General features: G+C 43.5%; 1 protein-coding gene across 1 annotated transcript; it reads left to right on the forward strand.

Moving 5' to 3' along the window:
• The first annotated feature begins 17,253 nt into the window (after positions 1 to 17,253).
• LOC120933774 (annexin A2-like) lies at positions 17,254 to 18,714 on the forward strand. Its single transcript, XM_040347205.1, has 2 exons — positions 17,254 to 17,504; positions 18,512 to 18,714. Exons 1-2 carry the CDS (start codon positions 17,418 to 17,420, stop codon positions 18,683 to 18,685), a joined length of 261 nt encoding a protein of 86 aa, XP_040203139.1. The 5' UTR covers positions 17,254 to 17,417; the 3' UTR covers positions 18,686 to 18,714.
• The last annotated feature ends 340 nt before the right edge of the window (positions 18,715 to 19,054 follow it).

Raw genomic sequence — 19,054 nt, forward strand, 5'->3', positions numbered from 1 at the left:
ATGTAATCTATACTCTAGCAAACATATATGCACCAAACGTACACCCAACCCAATACTTAGGTAAAATTTTGGGTAAACTGAACAATTTTGCTGAGGGATATATAATACTGATGGGGGATTTAAACTTTGTATTTAATCCGACAGAAGATAGTACGTTCCGTGGGAAGGCGACAAAAAATGAGCATTTGCAGAGAATTAAACATAAGCTACACGAACGCCAATTAGTGGACGTTTGGCGGATTTTTCATCCAAAAGAACATGACTACACATTTTTCTCCCCTCCCCACGGAACGTACTCTAGAATAGACTACATCTTGGCGGATCACAGGCTGCTGAACTCTATCACAGAGACTGAAATAGGAATCATGACGGTGTCAGACCATGCGCCAATAACAATGAAAATTATATTATCTACACAAATGAGGCAGCGGCCGGTGTGGCGCCTAGATGATAGCCTGAAGTCTGTGCCTTTCCCTGGACTAAAGAACTAAAGTACCTAGGTATTAAACTTGCAAATACAGTACAGAAGATGTATAAAATAAACTATGTTCCCTTACTGGGTAAACTGAACAATTTTGCTGAGGGATATATAATACTGATGGGGGATTTAAACTTTGTATTTAATCCGACAGAAGATAGTACGTTCCGTGGGAAGGCGACAAAAAATGAGCATTTGCAGAGAATTAAACATAAGCTACACGAACGCCAATTAGTGGACGTTTGGCGGATTTTTCATCCAAAAGAACATGACTACACATTTTTCTCCCCTCCCCACGGAACGTACTCTAGAATAGACTACATCTTGGCGGATCACAGGCTGCTGAACTCTATCACAGAGACTGAAATAGGAATCATGACGGTGTCAGACCATGCGCCAATAACAATGAAAATTATATTATCTACACAAATGAGGCAGCGGCCGGTGTGGCGCCTAGATGATAGCCTGATTCGAGATGAAGGAGGGGCTAGAAGAGTGGAGGCCGAATTAAAACAATTCTTTCATATCAACGAAACAGCGGGGATTTCCAGCGCAACCCTTTGGGAGACGCACAAAGCGTATATTAGAGGAATTTTAATTGCCGAGGCCGCTAAAAAAAAAAAAGAAAGGACAAATAAAGCCAACTCCCTGAGGAAAGAGATAGAGACCCTAGAAAGTAAACACAAAGAGCAAAGATTAAAAGAGACCTACCTTAATCTAACCCTGAAAAGAGATGCACTTAAGGAAATCATGGAACAGGAAGCAAGGTACAAACTAAACTGCATCTCCAAGGAGAGGTACATATGGGGGAATAAACCAAGTAAGCTGTTAGCCAAAATGGCCCAAAAAAAGAAAACGAGGAACTACATTGAAAAAATTAAGGGGAAAAATGGGAACTTGGTTCATGCAACTCCCGAAATCGCAGACAGTTTTAAAAACTATTACGAGGAATTATACACAATAAAACACCCAGGTTTGCAGGAAGGGGAAAGGGAAGAAGAGACTAGAGACTTTCTTGTAAAGGCAGGACTTCCTAGATTGGAGGAGATGGAGAGTTTGGAGATGGATCGCCCCATAACCGAGGTAGAAATTAAAATAGCATTAAATACCACTACGGGCGGAAAAAGCCCGGGCCCGGACGGGTTCTCAACCATGTACTATAAGAGATTTAGCAATATACTGATTCCAAGGCTGTGCAAATACTTTAACGGGCTAGGCTCCGAATTCGAAGCCAGCAGGGAAGCAACAGCGGCCGTGATCGCGCTAATTCTGAAAGAAGGGAAAGACAGCACTCTTTGTTCGGGTTACAGGCCTATTTCGCTGTTAAATGCAGACATCAAGTTGTTTGCCAAAATCCTCGCAGGTCGCCTGAAGGGGGTTATGCACTCCTTGGTGAACCCCGACCAGGTAGGATTTGTACCCAACAGAGAGGGCAAAGACAATAGCCTAAGGGCAATTCTGCTGCTTCAGACCATCAGGCAGAATAAATCCCCCGGTCTACTCCTGTCAGTTGATGCTGAGAAAGCTTTTGACAGGGTAGACTGGGGGCTCATGATGGAGACCCTTACTACCATGGGAATAGGATATAGGATGACCCGTTGGATTAAAACACTGTACCTCCATCCTACCGCAAAAATTAAAATAAACGGAACGCTATCGGAACCATTCGAAATGAAAAATGGAACAAGGCAGGGGTGCCCCCTGTCACCCCTTCTCTTCATACTATCATTGGAGCCACTGTTGGCTACTATCCGTAAGGATCCTGACATCAATGGAGTAGGGGTAGACGGGGAGGAACATAAATTATCGGCCTTCGCCGATGATATTTTATTTTATGTAACCAACCCGATCAAATCCATTTTAAAGCTCACCAAAGTATTGAAACAATACGGGAATATTTCTAACTTTAAAATAAATATAAATAAATCAGAAATTTTGAATATTAATTTAAATAAAAGTGAGGTAGGATTAGTAAAAGAAGTCTGTGCCTTTCCCTGGACTAAAGAACTAAAGTACCTAGGTATTAAACTTGCAAATACAGTACAGAAGATGTATAAAATAAACTATGTTCCCTTACTAAATGAGATCAAGAACGAATTAAAAAACACGGCAAATAAACCTATATCATGGATCGGACGTATAAATATGCTGAAGATGGTCGTAGTCCCAAAAATTCTTTATAAATTCTTACTGGTACCAATCGCCCTTCCACAGCAGGACTGCAGTAAGGTTAAGGAAGCTATTTAGCTAAAAAAAAATCCTTTAGTGACCCTTTAAGTGTGACATGCCAGCCCTATGTACTATGTACTATGTACTATTAAATTATTTTTTGTATTTTTACAAATAAGTGCCTACAAAGTCCATTTCTTCATTCCCCCCTCTCTTCAATACAATTAGGATGCGGCACTATGTTATTTAAGGATGTTTGATTGCCATCCAAGGGCAAACGCAATCAATTTTTCAAATAATTGTAGGTGGAAGCACCATTTTTGTCCACTGTTGTGGTCAGCCCTACATTACCCCCCCCCCCCCTTGGGCATTTAATGTTTAAACCACATAATTGTTCTTTTATTTATTTTTTGTTGTTTGTCTCTGGTGGATCCTGTGTAGCTCCCATATACTCCTCTATCCATTGATATTTACTTGGTACTGGCCTCAGTGTTGTGGTCTTTTTCAAACTGTATATTGAAGACTTTCTAATTCCTCCCTGAACCACAGTCTCTTTTCCCTAGTGTGAGCTAGTCTCTCAATTAGCTGATTGAGAAAATAGGCCACCAGAATGGACTTTGTAGGCACAGCCTGGTCTGGGCTAATGAATGATTTTCAAACTTCATACAATGGGCTAAACAAAGATACTGATGACTTAAAAATCTATTTTGATAAACTTAAACAATTGTTGAAACGCAAATCAAATCTACATTGGCACATGGAGTATTTCAAATACTACATTCGTGACAATATTAGTCCTCAAGGCCTAAGAGTCCAGCTTTTCCCTACAATTAAGCACATTTCCCTGGATCTGAAAAACTCCTGGGAAGGTGTTTTGAATAAGTGTAGCCAGGATTGTATGCAACTTCTACTAGCCCAATACTCTTTAGACACAGCTATGTTAGACCAGGAACTGGCTATTTTGCACAATAAATATACGTCCATTAAAACGCATGCAAATTTCGAAGAGAAAAGCCAGGAATTAAAATTATTCCTTGACAAAACTAATAAAGTTATTATTTCCAAGAAACAGGCAAAATTTGAAAGAGATAAAATGGCCTTCTTGGAAGGCTATGCCTTTAGATGGGATCAACCCTCAAGAGGACGAGGTCGTGGTATGGCCTCTAAGTCCTACAATAGGAGGACAAATGGTGATATATCTGAGGGTGGAAGCGAATCTGACTCATCTACCTCTTCTTTTTCACAGAATCCCAGGACACAAACGGAAAGTTCTACAAACGTAAGCGGGGTTTCTATGGTGGTGGGCACCCTCACACGCCAAATAGCAAGAAAAAGCCAATCCATGCAGGCGACTTCACTCCACATACTCCGGCACATGGTGGGCAGAGTAGAGGTGATGGGAAAACACCTAGCTTTGATCTCTCACAGTACGCTTATATGGGGCCAATTGCAGCACAAGCGATGCAGCAATTACATACTCAATCGAATTTGCAAGTTCCCCCCATATCTTCAGACATCTCTCGTGGAGCAGAGGGAGGTTCTAGCGGCCCAGCGGCCAGTAATATACAACTAGCAAGGCCATCCAACACAAACAGAGCAAATCCCCACTCTGTAGAAATCCCTTTAGGGGAGATGCCCCCGAACTAGCCCAGTGTGATGAACTAAGTGTCATTAACTTAACCCCCTATCCATTATCTGAAGACGAATTAACCGTGCTCAAACTGGGTCTCAGTTTTTGTCCTAATTCAAATCTTGACAAATATGAGGTGATAAAAGACCTCTATTTGTTTGCGCGAAAATTGACGTATAAATTTATTTTCGATCCCGATAAGAGGAGACAAAGAGAGGAAAAAGAATTGTCAGAAAAAATTAAAAAATACTCCATGAAAGAATTCAGAGCTCTTAGAGATCTCATTCTCCTTCTGGACGAGAGTGAGACCTCTAACCCGACACCTAGAGAGGAACCAGCTCAAGTGTATAGTAAGAAAACCCAAAAGTTTAAAAAGAAGTCTGATCACTTTCCAGACTTAAATACTCACCCTCAGATAGCGGCCTTCTTAATGGCCACGGTCAGAGAGATTAAGAAGCTACCTTCAATATCCCTACCCCCCAATTTGCCAAAAAATCTTCAAAATGCTCTCAAAAGTCTGCAGACACGAACGGATACAATCATTAAGTCCTCCGACAAAGGAGGCAACATTGTCTTGCAGACCTGTGGTCAATACGAGAAAATGTGCTATGACATTTTGGACAATAGGGAATGGTATAAATTGATTGATCAAGAACTGATCAATCAGTTTAAACTAGAATTTAAAATGTTGATTTATTCAGCATTTTCAGATGCCTTGATTGATAAACCAACTTACGAGTTCCTTAATATACCTTTTCCAAGGGAACCCATTTTTTATTCCATCCCAAAGATCCACAAAAACAAACAAATTCCTCCAGGGCGCCCCATCATCTCGGGCATTGGTTCTATTACAGAAAATGCGAGCCGATTCGTGGATTTTTTCCTTATGCCACATGTAATTAGCCTCCCTTCATATGTTAAGGATACAATTGACTTATTGAGGAAACTAGATGGACTTACTATTCCTGATGATGCCATATTTGTCACAATAGATGTGGAGGCACTCTATTCCAGCATTCCACATGACAAGGGCCTTAAGATAGTAGAATCGTTCCTTATGGAAATTGACCACAGGGAATGGAAATTCCAACGACTTGTCATTTCCGTTCTATCCTATATACTAAGACACAACTATTTTTCCTTTCACGGCTCCCACTACCTCCAGGTACAAGGAGTGGCCATGGGCACCTGTTGTGCCCCGGCCTATGCCAACTTGTACCTGGGGGGGTGGGAGCGTGAAATCTTTGCAAATGAATCCTATCAACAATATCTATGCCAGCTGGCCTGCTGGTATAGATATATTGATGATGTCTTTGTCATCTGGACAGGTACGCCACAGTTACTGGAGGAATTCCTGAATGCATTAAACATTAATCAGTTTAATCTCAAATTTACTTACAATTGGGACCTGAATGCCATATCCTTCCTTGATGTGCTAGTCTTCAGGGATCTACACGATAATGTCAGCACTAAATTATTCAGAAAGGATACTGCAGGGAACACCCTCCTGCATGCGGATAGTGCGCACCCAAAAACACTGGTGCACAGCATCCCATATGCACAATACCTCCGATTACGGAGGAACTGTACCTTTGACGTTGATTTTAAAAATCAAGCTAGGGAATTGCGTAACAGATTGCTTCAGCGTGGTTATACTAAAACGCTACTAAGAAAAGCGTATAACCAAGCCCTTAAGAAAGATAGAAGATCACTGCTCTACCCACCCCCTAAACAAGATGACAAATTACTAACTACCAAATTCATCACCAAGTTTGCTGCTCAGCATGGGGCATTACGCAACTGCCTGGAGCAACATTGGCATATCCTCTCCGAGGATCCAATTTTGGGGAAATATGTTAGACATGTACCAGAAATGGTTTTTCGTAGGTGTCCCTCTCTGGGCAGCAAACTGACAGCGAGTGAGTACAAACCTAAGCTTTCCTCTGTGGGTACTGTCAGAGGTCTTACCAAATGTGGGCAATGCTCATATTGCCCATGGATATTGGAGGGAACCAAATTCAAGCTACCCAATGGGGAAACCTTCAAACCCCCTTTTCAGGCATCTTGTAGCACCAGAGGCGTAGTTTACTTGATGCTATGCAATTGTGGAGCTTTCTATGTCGGGAAGACATTCAGAGAATTCAAAAGACGACTTTACGATCACATATACTATTCGCAATTTGCCAAAATGACAACCCCCGTGAGCAGACATCTAGGTTTATATCACAAATTTGATGTATCTCAGGTCAAATTTATGGTCCTAGATGTTATTCCTGAGGACCCCAGAGGGGGAAATTGGGATCAGCGCATACTCCAAAAGGAAACGTTCTGGATAGAGCGTCTGGGGGCCACTGTGCCCCCAGGCATTAATGAAATGCATTCTTATAAATGTTTTTTATAAGGCTAACGCCAGAGATCCCTCAGGATGAGTGTCCCGGCATTTGCCCATGCTTTTTAAGTGTAATGACTTCCATTGGAGTTTGAATAATATACATGTTTGTCCATATGTGATTGAATTCGTTGTGAAATGTCCCTGTCGTCCTAGCACTGAAAACTTTCCATCCGGTCTCCTTTGTTCTATGTATTGCTTTGAACATTCTGGGCTTTTCAATTTCAAATTACAGCATGTTTCATAATTCCCCTCTCCCTGAGATTCATTACACCGATATAGATTGCTTTAGATTTGACCGCCATATATGGGAACTCTATACAGCATCCACATTTGTTGTATACAAACAACCTTGTACTGTTGATTAACTACTTGATCTGTCACTGAATTGACACATATATGCATAGTTGTGTTTTAATTTTCAGTGTTTTCAGAGTAAAAAATCTTTGCTTAGAAAACAAGTCTATCTTGTTTTTGATGTAATTAAACACTATATTTACTTTAAGATGTTATATTTTTCTCATTCCTATTTTGGAATGATTTTGATAAATGCCCATTGTTACATGATATTTAAGTTCACTTTGAGGAGCGTAGTATGGAGGCCGGCCTCAAGGGGGAGCCCCCATTTGGTTTCCCCCGGCAGCACCGCTGACACCAGGACCTTTCCCTAACCTAGTGGCCACCCAAGCCACTTGCCGAGCCTCCACCTGTCCTTTGGACTAGTGGTTGGCTCTAGGCATAGTGGCATCACGGGCCGCTCCGTCGATCGAGCGGTCAGGTCACATCCGTCCAATAGCGCTCTGGAGCTGTTTCACTACAACTCCCAGAAGCGCTAGCGCCTCGCGGCGAATGTGCGATGGGCCTATCTCGGCTGGAGCGCATGACGTCAGACGGCTGTCTGACGCACAGCGCTCGGGGGCCCTTATATAACGAGGCAGCATATGCTTCACTCAGTGTGGAGCTGAGCTGCAGTTACAATCGCTGCTGCGGTGGCCAGGAAATTTAAGTCCTCCAGCAATCTTTACACACTGGTAAGTAACTTTGGTTCTTGGCCCCATTACCTGCTTTTTATAGAGCCCCAATGGTTCAGGTCTACCTTTAAATTTTTGACCCGTTTTTCTGTAGATTGACTTCGGTAACGCTGCTGTTGTATGCTTTTGCTCTACTCCAGCGGCATTAAGTGTTGATAACCTTTTCCAGTTAAATCTTTGTTTACTCTTTTTATTTATTTTGGTTTGATTTTGGTTGTGGTCGGGGTGTCTCTCTTTCCCTCTGTCCTCTAAGCCCTGGCTGGTGCTGCTAGCTTGGTGTTAAATTTAAATTTACACCATGGCACAATTTTATATATATGCAGTATCTTATATTGTTATCACTAGCACTTTGGCTCAGGGGGACTGTTTCTGCCCCTTCCATAAAGACCTCTTCCTAAATGGAATCAGTTCTACTGATATAAGATATTAGCCGGGTGAGTCTACTAATCTAAAATCAATTCCATTTTAATTAATTTAATTAATTATTTAAACTAAATCATCTACTATATACTACTATTTTTTGCCAGTGTGTATCTTTATTATGAGTACTATTTTGGGTATCTTTTCCTTTCCCTACAGTACCAGTGGTTCCCCCTAGGTTAATCCAGGATTGGTCCGACGGGCGCCATTGGTGCTTGCCGTGTGGGATCCCATACCCGTGTTTTGACCCGGCTGGGTCATTCAGGAGGTGGATTCCTCCGCAGGGCGGTGCCTCTGTACATAATGCTCCTCATTTGAACTATTAACCATTTTATATGGTGAGTAAATTTTACGTGGAACACGATATGTCCTGTCCAGATCTCTCGGTTTTGGACACTCAGTGTTCTGGTTTAACACATTGTTAATTGATTTAATTTATGATTTATCTATTTCTTATGTTGCAGTTCCAAGCTCCCGATGAAGCGGAATTTATCCGTGAAACTAGTAGAGCACTATCTGGAACAATTATACACGGTTTAAGGATTGAACAAAGAGTGGACCAACGTGCCAATTGAAGGCATTCAGAGTTTCATACCAACAGAACCACTCAGCACGGCCCACTCCTTTTGTATTTCAATACCCTATACTGTGTTCAATATTAATTTATTTTTTGGATTTGTATCTATTTTCTATGTACTATTAAATTATTTTTTGTATTTTTAGTCCATAAGTCCATTTCTTCATTCCCCCCTCTCTTCAATACAATTAGGATGCGGCACTATGTTATTTAAGGATGTTTGATTGCCATCCAAGGGCAAACGCAATCAATTTTTCAAATTACCCTGAATAGACCAGACAAAAAAAAAATAAACCTTTGAATACAAGAAAAAAAGAAAAACGAAGTAAGCCTTACAAGGCCTTACAAAGGTTTATTTTTTTTTAGGTTTGATTCTAAATCTAAGTAGCTCAGTTAGAGAAATTGAGAATTTCTTCTTCAGTGCAATTTATCCGATGGGAAGATTGATAATTTCGCAGCAAAATCAATTTCAGCCAAATCACTCCACTCATCTATTGGCTTAGTTCAGTACAGTAATCTTTTTTATGTCACCATCTGAAATTGTAATACATAAAATTGGCCTCAGTCTTTCTCGGATTAACACTCAGAATTGAATCTTTGTAAGCATAGCAACAAGTGGCCCACACTTTCTGAAATGAATATTGTCTGTAGTCTCTAACTTGGTTTAAGTGGGTTTCACAAAATGGTTTCATTTAGTATAGGTTACAAAACTTTTCTGTGCAGCTTTACTAACTCTCTGGCTTTTTTAATGTTCCCAGAAACAATGGCCTAGATTCACGTACCCCGGCGTAAGTGTGGGCGGGCGTAGCGTATCGTATTTATGCTACGCCGCCGCAACTTAGAGAGGCAAGTTCTGTATTCACAAAGCACTTGCGTCCTAAGTTACGGCGGCGTAGCGTAAATGTGTCGGCGTAAGCGCGCCTAATTCAAATTGGGAAGAGGTGGGCGTGTTTTATGCTAATAAAGCATGACCTCACGTAAATGACGTTTTGAACGTACAGCGCATGCGCCGTCCGTTGACGTATCCCAGTGCGCATGCGACGGATAGAATGCCTAAGAAACGTCGAACACTGCCTACAACGTGAACGTAACTTACGCACAGCCCTATTCGCGTACGACTTACGCAAACGACGTAAAAAGATACGCTTGTTCCGACGTCCATACTTTGCATGGGCTACGCCACCTAGAGACCTGCTTTATCTTTATGCCGGCGTATGTCTTACGTAAACGGCATAACTAATTGCAACGGGCGTACGTACGTTCGTGAATCGGCGTATCTTGATCATTTGTATATTCGACACGGAAAACAACGGAAGCGCCACCTATCGGCCAGCGTAAATATGCACCTTAAGATACGACGGCATAGGAGACTTACGCCGCTCGAATCTTAGCCAAATTTAAGCATATCTGGTTTCCAGAATGCGCTTAAATATACAACGGCGCATATTCAGACTTACGACGGCCTATCTACTGATACGCCGACGTAAGTCTCTGAGAATCTGGCCCAATATCATTATTCTTCAAAAATAATCCATACGCACCTACTACTTAATATTTTTGTCATCTATTATTTATCAAATTGTTTCTTATTGTGTTTTTTCTGCCTATTTGTAGCATCCTCCTTGAGCGCCCAAACCCCTCCTTTTCTCAGTTACTTCCATTGGTTTGGAATGAGCAGTGCACGTTAGTGGCAGTAATGGGCACTGCTCTATGTACACTACAATCCCATATTCCATAGTCCATAGTCCGTAGTCCATCTCGGAAGCGAGCAAGGGAGGGTGGCTTTGTTCCTACATACATTGGTAATATAGAGAACTAACGTATCCACACTCTAGCAGGAAGTCAGATCACCGCAACAAAACAAAATAATTTGGAAGAGGTCGAAAGCAAAAGAAGGTATTTTTTAAATCTAAAAATACAGACTTGTGTAGCACTACCCCTGTAGAGGCTGCAAGTGACAGGGTTCCTTACTGCTGCACAGCCAGGCCCACAGCATCTTCAGCTTTCATCCAAACACATTGAACAGTCCTTGAACTTTGTTTTGTGTTTTTATTAAGGGGGAATAACTTGGATGGGTATAGGAATTATGGGATGCCCAACTTGATAGCAACAAAACCAGGGACAACTTCCTCCCTATATACAGCTCCAATTCATTCTTCTCCTTCACTCTGTACAACTCCGATTGATTCCTCTTTAGCAGCTAACAGTTTCTGCTAGATCAGTAATAGCTCCTTAGGCCTAGTACACACAAGAGGATTTATCCGCGGATACGGTCCACCGAACCGTTTCCGCGGATAAATCCTCCCGAGGATTTGCGAGGATTTTGATCCGATGGAGTGTACTCACCATCGGATCGAAATCCGCGCCGAAATCCCATCGCGATGACGTGTCACGCCGTCGCCGCGATGATGACGCGGCGACATGCGCGACGCTGTCATATAAGGAATTCCACGCATGCGTCGAATCATTACGACGCATGCGGGGGATTGATTCGGACGGATTGATCCGGTGAGTCTGTACAGACCAGCGGATCAATCCGTTGGGATGGATTCAAGCGGATAGATTTGAAAGCATGTCTTCAAATTTTTATCCGCTGGAAATCCATCCCAGGGGATAAAAATCAGCGGAAACAGATCCGCTGGATTGTACACACCAGGGGATCTATCCGCTGGAGCCGGTCCGCGGATCAATTCCAGCGGATGGATCCTCTCGTGTGTACGGGCCTTACAGGCTAGGAACTCTCAGTCCCTTAGAAAGTAGCACAACTACATCCAACTCCCTTGTAGACACAGTTTCTGGCTCTGCAGGAAATGCTAGCCTACTTGGCTGCTTCTCCACCAGCACACCTGGCTGCTTTATCACCAGTCTACCCAACTGACTCTCTTCACTAGTCTACCCGACTGACTCTCTGAAGATCTCTCGGGGCAAGCTTAGGGAAGATTTAAGCACACCGTTATTTTCCAGAGAGACCTGCTACATGTGGCAGTCTCTCCCTCGTAAGTCAGTGCACCGTGCTGTAGTACTCACACTGTCATTCTTGCTCCCACTGCCTCTCAGGGAAGATTAAATATGCAGAATAACCCTCCTAGCCTCTGCCCTCCAGCTTCCAGAACATTCTCCAACATTTCAGAACCAGAGAGAGACACCAGAGAACTGCCTGCGTGAGTCATCCAGCCCTGAACTCTAATAACCCTGACCCAGATTAAGACTCACAGGTTTTAAACATGAGTCAGCATGTGCATTTTCCTGCACTCACACTAGTAGCAGACTAGAGGGTGCTACACTTGAATAGATTTTGTTAGGGAGATGAAGATTAGGGAACTCTGTGCTCTATTCTGCAGTGTGTGTGTGATGTCAGATCCCCAACCCCTGCTGCCAGAACTGAGAAAAACTCCTTTGACCTGTGTGTTTTTAGAACAATCTACAGAAGAGATGTTGCAGATAAACAAGCACAACTACTTATAATAGGATTTGTTTCATCTATGTGTATCACCAGAGGCTAGGCACTTCACTAGGTATATGTGAGGGTTTGCAACCACTGTAAGGCCGGGTACTCACGAGAAACATGTACGGTAACCGGTCCGTCGGACCATTTTCACCGTACATGCCTGCCAGAGGGCTTCTGTACGATGGTTGTACTAACCATCGTACAGAAGTCCGCGCGTAAACATTACGCGGGGCGTGTCCGCGTCGTCGCCGCGATGATGACGCGGCGATGACGCGGCGACGTGGGCGGGCCTGCCATTTAAAGGCTTCCACGCATGCGTCAAAGTCATTCGACGCATGCGAGGGACGGCGGGCACTCGGACATGTACAGTAGGTCTGTACTGACGACCGTACATGTCCGAGCGGGCAGGATTTCAGCGGACGGTTTTAAAACACGTCCAGGAATATTTGTATGCTGGGAAAAGGCCCGGCGGGCAAATGTTTGCTGGAATTCGGCCCGCTCGCGCCTACACACGACCGAACATGTATGCTGAAACTGGCCCGCGGACCAGTTTCAGCATACATGGTCGTGTGTACGGGGCCTAAGAGTAACTCCACTTTTGATGAGAAAAAAGCAATCCCCTCTGGGTGAGCCTAGTAAATTGCAAGGATTTTAACAAACTTTGTATTTGAGTCTTATCTGTTTCTGTTCTTAAGAAATAGCTCTATCTTCTACTATGTCCTTGGAAGTCTGGATCCTGAATGGAATGGTCTCTGTTCAATATAATCAGATGATGCACTTGCAGTGAAATTTTTATTTAATTTTGTTGCAGTGTCTGCATCCCTTTAGAAGTGATTAACGCTAAGGGTCCTTTCACACAGGCTTTCTGCCCGGACCCTGTTTTGCTCAGCGAGGAATCGATCCGCTGATCCCCGCTGAGCAGGCGGATGACAGGTCCGTCTCCGCTTACTGTGCGGAGTACCTGTCAGAGCCCCTTCCTCTGTGGGGAGATTGAATGAAAACAGTCCGCCTGTCCGTTTTCATCCGATCCCATCCGATATAGGGTTTTCAATCATCTGGATTTCACATACAGGATTGGATCAGATAGCAGCAGGTGTCAGCCGACATGTCACCATTGACATCCGATGCCACATTGGGATAAATGGAGGCTCCGATCAGATCAGCCTGAAAAACTGGCGGACCTGATCGGAGCGCCCGTGTGAAAGGGGCCTTAGGGAGTATCTCACCAAAATATAACTCATATTGCAAAAGATGGCTAAAATTTGACTTGTATCTTCTTGCAGACTTCTGTGAATTATTATTATTATTCAGGATTTATATAGCGCCAACAGTTTGCGCAGCACTTTACAACATGGGGGCACACAGTACAGTTACAATACATTTCAATACAGGAGGAATCAGAGGGCCCTGCTCATTAGAGCTTACAATCTAGAAGGGAGGGTCAAGTGAAACAAAAGGTAATAACTGTGGGGGATGAACTGATGGAGAAAATTCAAATATAGTTGTTAGGTGTGGGTTGGATAGGCTTCTCTGAAGAAGAGGGTTTTCAGGGATCGTCTAAAAGCTAATAGAGTAGGATATAATCTGACAGATTGGGGTAAGGAGTTTCATAGGATTGGATAGGCTCTGGGAATAACAGTGAGCTGACCACACAGGCAGGAAATATCATTTCTGGTGAAGTTCTGTACACCAGTTGTGTATAGAACGCCACCAGGTTGCCATATTGAATTTTACAGAAAATTAAGTCGGCTGCAGATTGAAAAGGAAAGGTAATTTTTAATAACATTAAACTACAATAAGGCTCATGTAGCAATTGTATATGATCAGCCCTCAAAAATACAATTTGCCTACTCACATTTTGCAAGTTTTAGCGAGAAACCACTGCCTGGCAGCGGGGGGTCGAGCCCCGCTGGCAGGCGGGTTGTATGGGAGCCATTCCGAGCAGAGGGGAAGAGTGAGGAGAGCAGCTGGCGGCCGCATGATCAGAGCAAGGGGAACATCACAGCTTTCATTTCAATTGCTGTGTGTTCCCCCGTCTCTTACAGTCCCTCCTCTCTGTCTGGGCACTATGATAGACTGGGTAGGCTGCATTGGTGGACATGGGTAGGCTGCATTGGTGGACACGGGCAGGCTGCATTGGTGGACACGGGCAGGCTGCATTGGTGGACATGGGCATGCTGCATTGGTGGACAGAAATCAATAGACCTTAAACCATGTGCAAAATAAAGAGAACCGTATTGCGAATAAAGTGACTGGTGCTCTTTTGAACAGCTGATCAATGTTTGGTTATTGCAAACGAATTGTTAGTCTCTCGTATGTACGCCGTTAGTTGGGCCTTCTTTATATTTGTAATAGGTATTCTTAGGACATATATCAAGTGCTCATTATCCTCAGAAAAAAAAAAAAATTGAAGATGAAAGTAAAAATAAAAATAAAAATTCAAAACCAAATATAAGATGAACCTTGAAACATGTGCAAAATAAGTGGAAGATAATTATAAATAAAGTGACTGGTGCTTTTTTTGTTAAACACTTGGAGCTAGATTCACGTAGCTCTTACGTCGGCGTATCTATAGATACGCTGCGTAAGTAGAAAGATGCTCCGTCGTATCTATGCGTGCCATTCTGGTAGCTAGATACGCCTGAATTCTAGCTGCCTCCGACCGACGTAAGTGTTAGTACGCCGTCGTATCTAGGGTGCATATTTACGATGGCCGCTAGGGGCGCTTCCGTAGATTTACGCGTAGAATATGTTAATGACCTAGATACGCCGATTCACAAACGTACTTGCGCCCGATACGCCGTTTACGTAAGGCTTACGTCTGGCGTAACGTTACCCCAGCTATATGAGGCGCAGCCAATGTTAAAGTATGGACGTCGGAACAGCCGTCAAATTTTACGTTGTTTACGTAAGTGGTACGTGAATGGGGCTGTGCATAGGTTCCGTTCACGTCGAAAGCATTGAGCCGACGTATCTTAGGGAGTATATGCGACGTGACTCTGTGCATGCGCGCGCATGCGCGGATCGTTAGTGAAAAAATTTACATGGGGTCACGGCTAATTTGTATACAACACGCCCACTACCTTCCACATTTGAATTAGGCGGGCTTACGCCTGCCTATTTACACTACGCCGGCGCAACGTACGGCGCCAGATTTTTGTGAAAAATGGTCTGGGCGCCCTATTTTACGTTGGCGTATCGCATATGAGATGCGCTACGCCGGCCAAACTATACGCCGAGCTACGTGAATCTAGCTCTTGATATGTACACATATTTAAATATTCAGTGAATCAGGTGACAGATGCTCTTCAATAGACTTGTGCACGATTATCCCTAATTTTCCACTTCTTGATTAGAGGTTTGGCATTCTCAATTGCTTGAATATCTTTTTATATCCCTTTCCTGTTTTATACAGTTTAACTACCTTTTTCCACAGATCCTTTGACAATTCTTTTGCTTTCCCCATGATTCAGAATCCAGAAACATCAGTGCAGCACTGGATGAAAGATGCAAGGGTCAGGAGTCCAGAAACTCATTGACATTTTATACACACACACTAATTACAAGCAAACAGATCACAGATGAGGATGGTTACCTTTAATAGCCATTCAAACCCCGTTGTGTCAACTTGTGTGCATGTTATCAGGCCAAAATCACCAGGGTATGTAAACTTTTGATCATTTGGGTCGTTTCTGTTGCCATTATGATTTAAAAAGAGTTCATAATAAATGGCTTCAGCCAAACACTAACCATGAGTGAAAGAAATGTTTTTGTGTTATCATTCATATTCTCTGAAAAATGAGAAAAAGGGGGTTGGTAGGTGGTGGCGCCTGCTGTGTAGATTATACCATAATTGTGCTGATGCTAATAAAGTGAAATGTAAAGTGAAATATGTAAATACTTCTTAGATTACATTAAGTGAACTCCTGCATTAATATACTTTTCTACATACCGGTACTTGGCCTCTTTGCATATTCTCTCCTCTCCGGGTACCTAACACTTTGACCCCCAGCGGGGTTCTTCATGCGTCTCCTGCCATCCTCTCCTCCTGATAGGCGTCCAATAGCAGCGCCTGTTGTTACAGCCAATCATGTGATAGGTAACAGACCCATGCACCTGATTGGTGGAGAGGCAGTTCAGTGTTAGGAAATAAAATATGAATTTGCTTTTCTAACACAGTTCATCTATTGTGAAACCTATTAGAGCCTATGGCTCTAATTAGGTGCTTCAAAAACACCCCCCCCGCCACTGTAATTCAGGTGCCCGGCGCCCGAAAAGGTCTGCATGAATCTATCCATTGGGCATAGAGGGGGTGGCTGGAGAGAGAGGGCAGTGCCTGTGCGCCCTTATGGACACACCACCACTGATGATCAGGGCCATCATTGGGAGAACAGGAAAATTACTTGGATAAAACTTTTTCAAGTCATTTTCCATCTACATGTCTTCAGATTCATTAAAAGCCATTATAAACTACATCCAAGTAACTGCAGGCTTGTAGAAAGCCTTCACAAGTCTTCTAAGTGCTGATAACTGCTCATCGCAAGTCACTCAGTGGACTGGCTAAAAGTCAGGAAATACATGATTCATACAAATTATATAAGTCTTTCAATAAAACATCACCAGTGAAAGATTACTGATGAAGAGTCTATTAAGCAATGCAAATGCACAAATAAATGACTTTGCATGTAGACAGTCAGAAAAACCTTGTACTTTAGAATTGCTGAGGGACATTGAATCTACGTGATTTTACTATCAAGCAGAGAACTGGGTCCTCTTTTAGACAATACATACAGACCAGATGTTTTCTAGCAAGTGATCTCATTCATATTCATGTAGTGTAGAGCAGCCCTCAAAATTTACACTCACCTGCTCGCATTTTGCGAGTAAATTTTGAGGGCTGGCGAGTGTGGGCTGCCTGGGAGCAGGGGGGGCGAGCAAGGAGAGGAGAGGTGCCGGAGCCGCCGCTGGAGCCGCCGCCTGGTTGTTCAAAGCGCGGGAAACATAACAGCTTTTAATTCAATAGCTGTGTTCCCCGCCGCGAGCCATCATATACAGCCCCTCCCCCTTGTCCGGGCACTTTGATAGACAGATCACCCATCCCAGGATTTCTGACACATCAGGGGACTTTAGGAAACTGATGGTGGTGCTTGCTAAGGGTGAAAGGCAAGAGGATGGTTCAGTGGTGAATTATGAGAAGATTGACTAGGATGCCAGGGAACTATACGAGGCCGGAGTGAAGAGAAAAGGAACAGATGTAAGCAGGTGGATTACAATCATGACCGAAAGAAGAATTTGTCATCTTCAGAAAGTGTTTGAGAGGTACAAGAGCTACAGCCCATATGAAATGCAGGAGAGCATAAAGTAAGAAGTGAAAGGTGACCTGGAGAATGCATTCCTTAATCTTGTGCAGTGTATTCAGAACAAGCCCCTGTATTTTGCAGACAGGCTGTACGAGTCAATGAAGGGAAAAGGCACTAAAGATAAAGGGGCGGATTCAGAAAGCCTGGCGTTACTTTGTGCAGGCGTAGCGTATCTCAGATACGCTACGCCGCCGTAACCTAGTAAGGCAGGTTCTGTATTCAGAAAGAACCTGCGCCCTAAGTTACGGCGGCGTAGCGTATGTGGTCCGGTGTAAGCCCGCGTAATCCAAATTATCCAGGCTGTGGGCGTGTTGTATGTTAATCAAGGCTGACCCCACGTAAATGACGTGTTTGACTTACGGTGCATGCGCCGTCCGTGAACGTATCCCAGTGCGCATGCTCCAAATTACGCCGCAAATAGTCAATGCTTTCGACGTGAACGTAACTTACGTACAGCCCTATTCGCGAATGACTTACGCAAACGACGTAAACGACGCAAAATTTGACGCTGGCCCGACGTCCATACTTAACATTGGCTACGCCTCATAGAGCAGGGGTAACTTTACGCTGGAAAAAGCCTTACGTAAACGATGTAAAAAAATGCGCCGGGCAGACGTACGTTTCTGAATCGGCGTATCTACCTAATTTGCATATTCGATGCAGAAGTCTTGGGAAGCGCCCCTAGCGGTCAGCGTAAATATTGCACCCTAAGATACGACAGGGTAGGAGACTTACGCTGCTCATATCTAGGCGTATCTAGGCAATTTTGGAGTGCGGCTGTCCAGCTTTTGTTCTTTTGTTTTTTTGCTATTACCGCATTGCCAGCACCCTGGTGGTTCAACAACCCCTGATCATCACGAGGCTCACCTGGAGCGGTGAGAATTCTGTCTGTGTATCTAGGCAACATTGAGGCGTATCTGATTCTCTGAATCAGGCGCCGAGATGCGACGGCCCGCATTCGGAGTTACGACGGCGTATCTGGAGATACGCCGACGTAACTCCTTTCTGAATCCGGGCCAAAATCTTGATCTGGAATATGGTGTCCCGCTGTGAGGTAGACCTGCTTAATATCAAGGCAGAATTCAAGAGGAAATATAACAAATCTTTGTCCTACTTCCTTTCACAAGACACAAAAGGAGACTATCAACGTGCCCTGCTAAACCTATGTGCTGGAGATGACTGAGCTACATGTTATTCCTGCTCCCCCCCCCCCTTTAAGATGCCTTACTGCTTGTCCTGACCATATTCTGCACAGAGCTCCCACGACCTTCTATCCCAGTGTCGCCTGGCTGCTCCTCTCCAATGTACTGACCAATACAATGCTACCATCTAAATATATGTATATTTTTTTTCTGTAAAAAAAAAACTAAAAAAACTGTTACAGCCAATCAACTGGGAGTTAAACAAAAATAATGGCCTTAAAATGATTCTTCCAGAACTGACGTGTACTGTTCTGTATAATACAGTTTGTGTGTGTCCTAGTCGGGTATTGTATGTGTGTACATATGTATGTCTTTGTGTGCAAGTGTAGGAGGGGGTCTCATAGCTTATT

The sequence above is a fragment of the Rana temporaria genome, chromosome 1 (genome assembly GCF_905171775.1).
Source record: "Rana temporaria chromosome 1, aRanTem1.1, whole genome shotgun sequence".
Lineage (NCBI taxonomy): Eukaryota > Metazoa > Chordata > Amphibia > Anura > Ranidae > Rana > Rana temporaria.